The sequence below is a fragment of the Lactuca sativa genome, chromosome 9 (genome assembly GCF_002870075.4).
Source record: "Lactuca sativa cultivar Salinas chromosome 9, Lsat_Salinas_v11, whole genome shotgun sequence".
Lineage (NCBI taxonomy): Eukaryota > Viridiplantae > Streptophyta > Magnoliopsida > Asterales > Asteraceae > Lactuca > Lactuca sativa.
In genome coordinates, this window is record NC_056631.2 from 36,352,190 (window position 1) to 36,354,159 (window position 1,970).

Genomic DNA, 1,970 nt, shown 5'->3' on the forward strand with positions numbered 1-1,970 from the left:
CGAAAAAAGGACTCTAACCTAGCCCATTTGCAGGAGGCTCACATGGTTATATATTCATGATCTTTATGTTACATTTTCATAATCTCAGGTTAGTGAAATGGCAATGGTTTCTGCTGTTCAGGAAGGCTAGAAATATAATCTCAGAAACTTTAGTGACTACATGATGACAGTGTTAGAGGTTAGTTGCTACACAAAGTCAAAGTTACACTTCAATTCTGTATTCTGATATCTACTAAATTACCCTTTTACCGCTTGTTTAATACTAAATTACCTATTTTTTTCTATCTTTTAGGATGACTGGCAAAAGGAAAAAATGGACTTTCTTCATAGCTTGAGCCACATCTCCAGTTTAGCAAGGACCAATGTAACTGATTCAAGCATTGTGGCTAACCGATCAGGGCCAATATTATCTCTAACTTCTAGTCCTCACATTTCATCTGGTCCTTCTAACATGGAGCTTTTGGAAATAGATGATAAAAAGGGTGCAGCATATGTCGAGGTTGCGAGAAAACTCAATGATGCAAGACAACGTAGTTTAGAATATAAAGTAAGTCCATCAACTTATCATACTTTTGTTACTTGATTTATTTATTAATGTGTATTTTGTTCCATTTTTCAGTCAGCTACTACTTTTAAGAATGCATATGACAATCTTGGCCTGGATTCTTCTGGTGGTAACTCAGTTACCATGAACAAGATCTGGCATCTAATTCAGGTACACATGCGTACTATGTAATCTTGTTCATATGAGTTGTAATTGCAATAATCTTTTTTACAGAGAACGTAATGCAATCATCATCTTATATAATTCACAAACTTTGACTGGTGAGAATTCAAGTGTCCAAAGAAATCTTTCAAAGAAAATGTCGCTAATAATTGGTGCAAGGCGCCACCTGGAGTGTGGGCATGATAAATATATCATGGAAATGATACACAGTCATCCAGCACAGGTAATAAAACATAGTGCTTATGTTTGTTTGTTTTCTTGCTGTCATCCACTATGCAGTTATGTTCCTTGCATAAAGTTTGATTTTATGGTTTTCTGTTTATCTTATTGTAGGCTGCTCTTGGTGGAGTGGTTGGAAATTTGCCAAAGATCCATGCTTTTCTTAGGGTTTGTGATCACTTCATACTTTAAATTACCATATTATCCTCTCATGTTTGCACCTTACCAACTTATTTCTTTCTTCTTCTAGATCCGGTTGAGAGACTACGGGGTTCTTGATTTCGATGCAGGCGATGCTCATAGACAGCCTCTTGTTGATACCACGTGGCAGCAGTTAACACCAAACCAGCAGCACCACAAGCTCCAACAACATATACATGAGCACTTCTATTGTCCTAATAAAAAAAATGTAAAATTAAGGACATGATTGTTTATGTGAGAAAATGGGACAGACAGTCAATAACATTCTTACATTGAAAGCACAAGTAGCCAACATATTGATGAGAAATGCAGGTTACCATGTCATGTTGTGGAATTCCATATGTAATGCAAACAATCAAATCTAGTTCAGCCTCTAATGCTTCCAAGATTGCTACTGCAGCAAATGGTGGAGGCACATATACAGATGCATTAGCCTTGGTTTCAGCTTTTGCATCTACAACTGAGATGAAAACAGGGAGCCCTAAATGCTCTGTTCCACCCTTCTTTGGGGTAACTCCACCAACCTACAGAAGTCAAGAACAAGGTTTAAAATAAACGAAAAACACTTTTAGAGCTACATGTTGAAATTATTTATATACATTTGTTAGATCATTATTAAATTGTGTCCAGACTAAAGAATGTCATTTTCGTAACTAACAGTACAAAATCAAACAATCATTTTACAGATCACCATTACACGAACCTGGATGTCACTGGTCGTACCTTCCACTGTAAACCTTCTAAGATCTGAAGCTCCATAACTAGAATATCTATCTGTTACCAGTGTTTAGTCTGTGTATTAGATCGATGTTATCAAAAAAAA

At 36.2% G+C, this 1,970-nt stretch overlaps 1 protein-coding gene across 1 annotated transcript; it reads left to right on the forward strand.

Annotated features, from left to right (window-relative positions):
* Window positions 1-826: 826 nt before the first annotated feature.
* Window positions 827-1,402, forward strand: LOC128128386 (nuclear pore complex protein NUP93B-like). Its single transcript, XM_052767209.1, has 3 exons — window positions 827-950; window positions 1,061-1,114; window positions 1,197-1,402. Exons 1-3 carry the CDS (start codon window positions 864-866, stop codon window positions 1,371-1,373), a joined length of 318 nt encoding a protein of 105 aa, XP_052623169.1. The 5' UTR covers window positions 827-863; the 3' UTR covers window positions 1,374-1,402.
* Window positions 1,403-1,970: the final 568 nt, after the last annotated feature.

Coding starts and splice junctions, on each gene's coding strand:
- LOC128128386 (XM_052767209.1), top strand. CDS start 864: ATGTCGCTAATAATTGGTGCAAGGCGCCACCTGGAGTGTGGGCATGAT. Junction 951..1,060: donor TACACAGTCATCCAGCACAG/GTAATAAAACAT, acceptor ATCTTATTGTAG/GCTGCTCTTGGTGGAGTGGT. Junction 1,115..1,196: donor AGATCCATGCTTTTCTTAGG/GTTTGTGATCAC, acceptor TTCTTCTTCTAG/ATCCGGTTGAGAGACTACGG.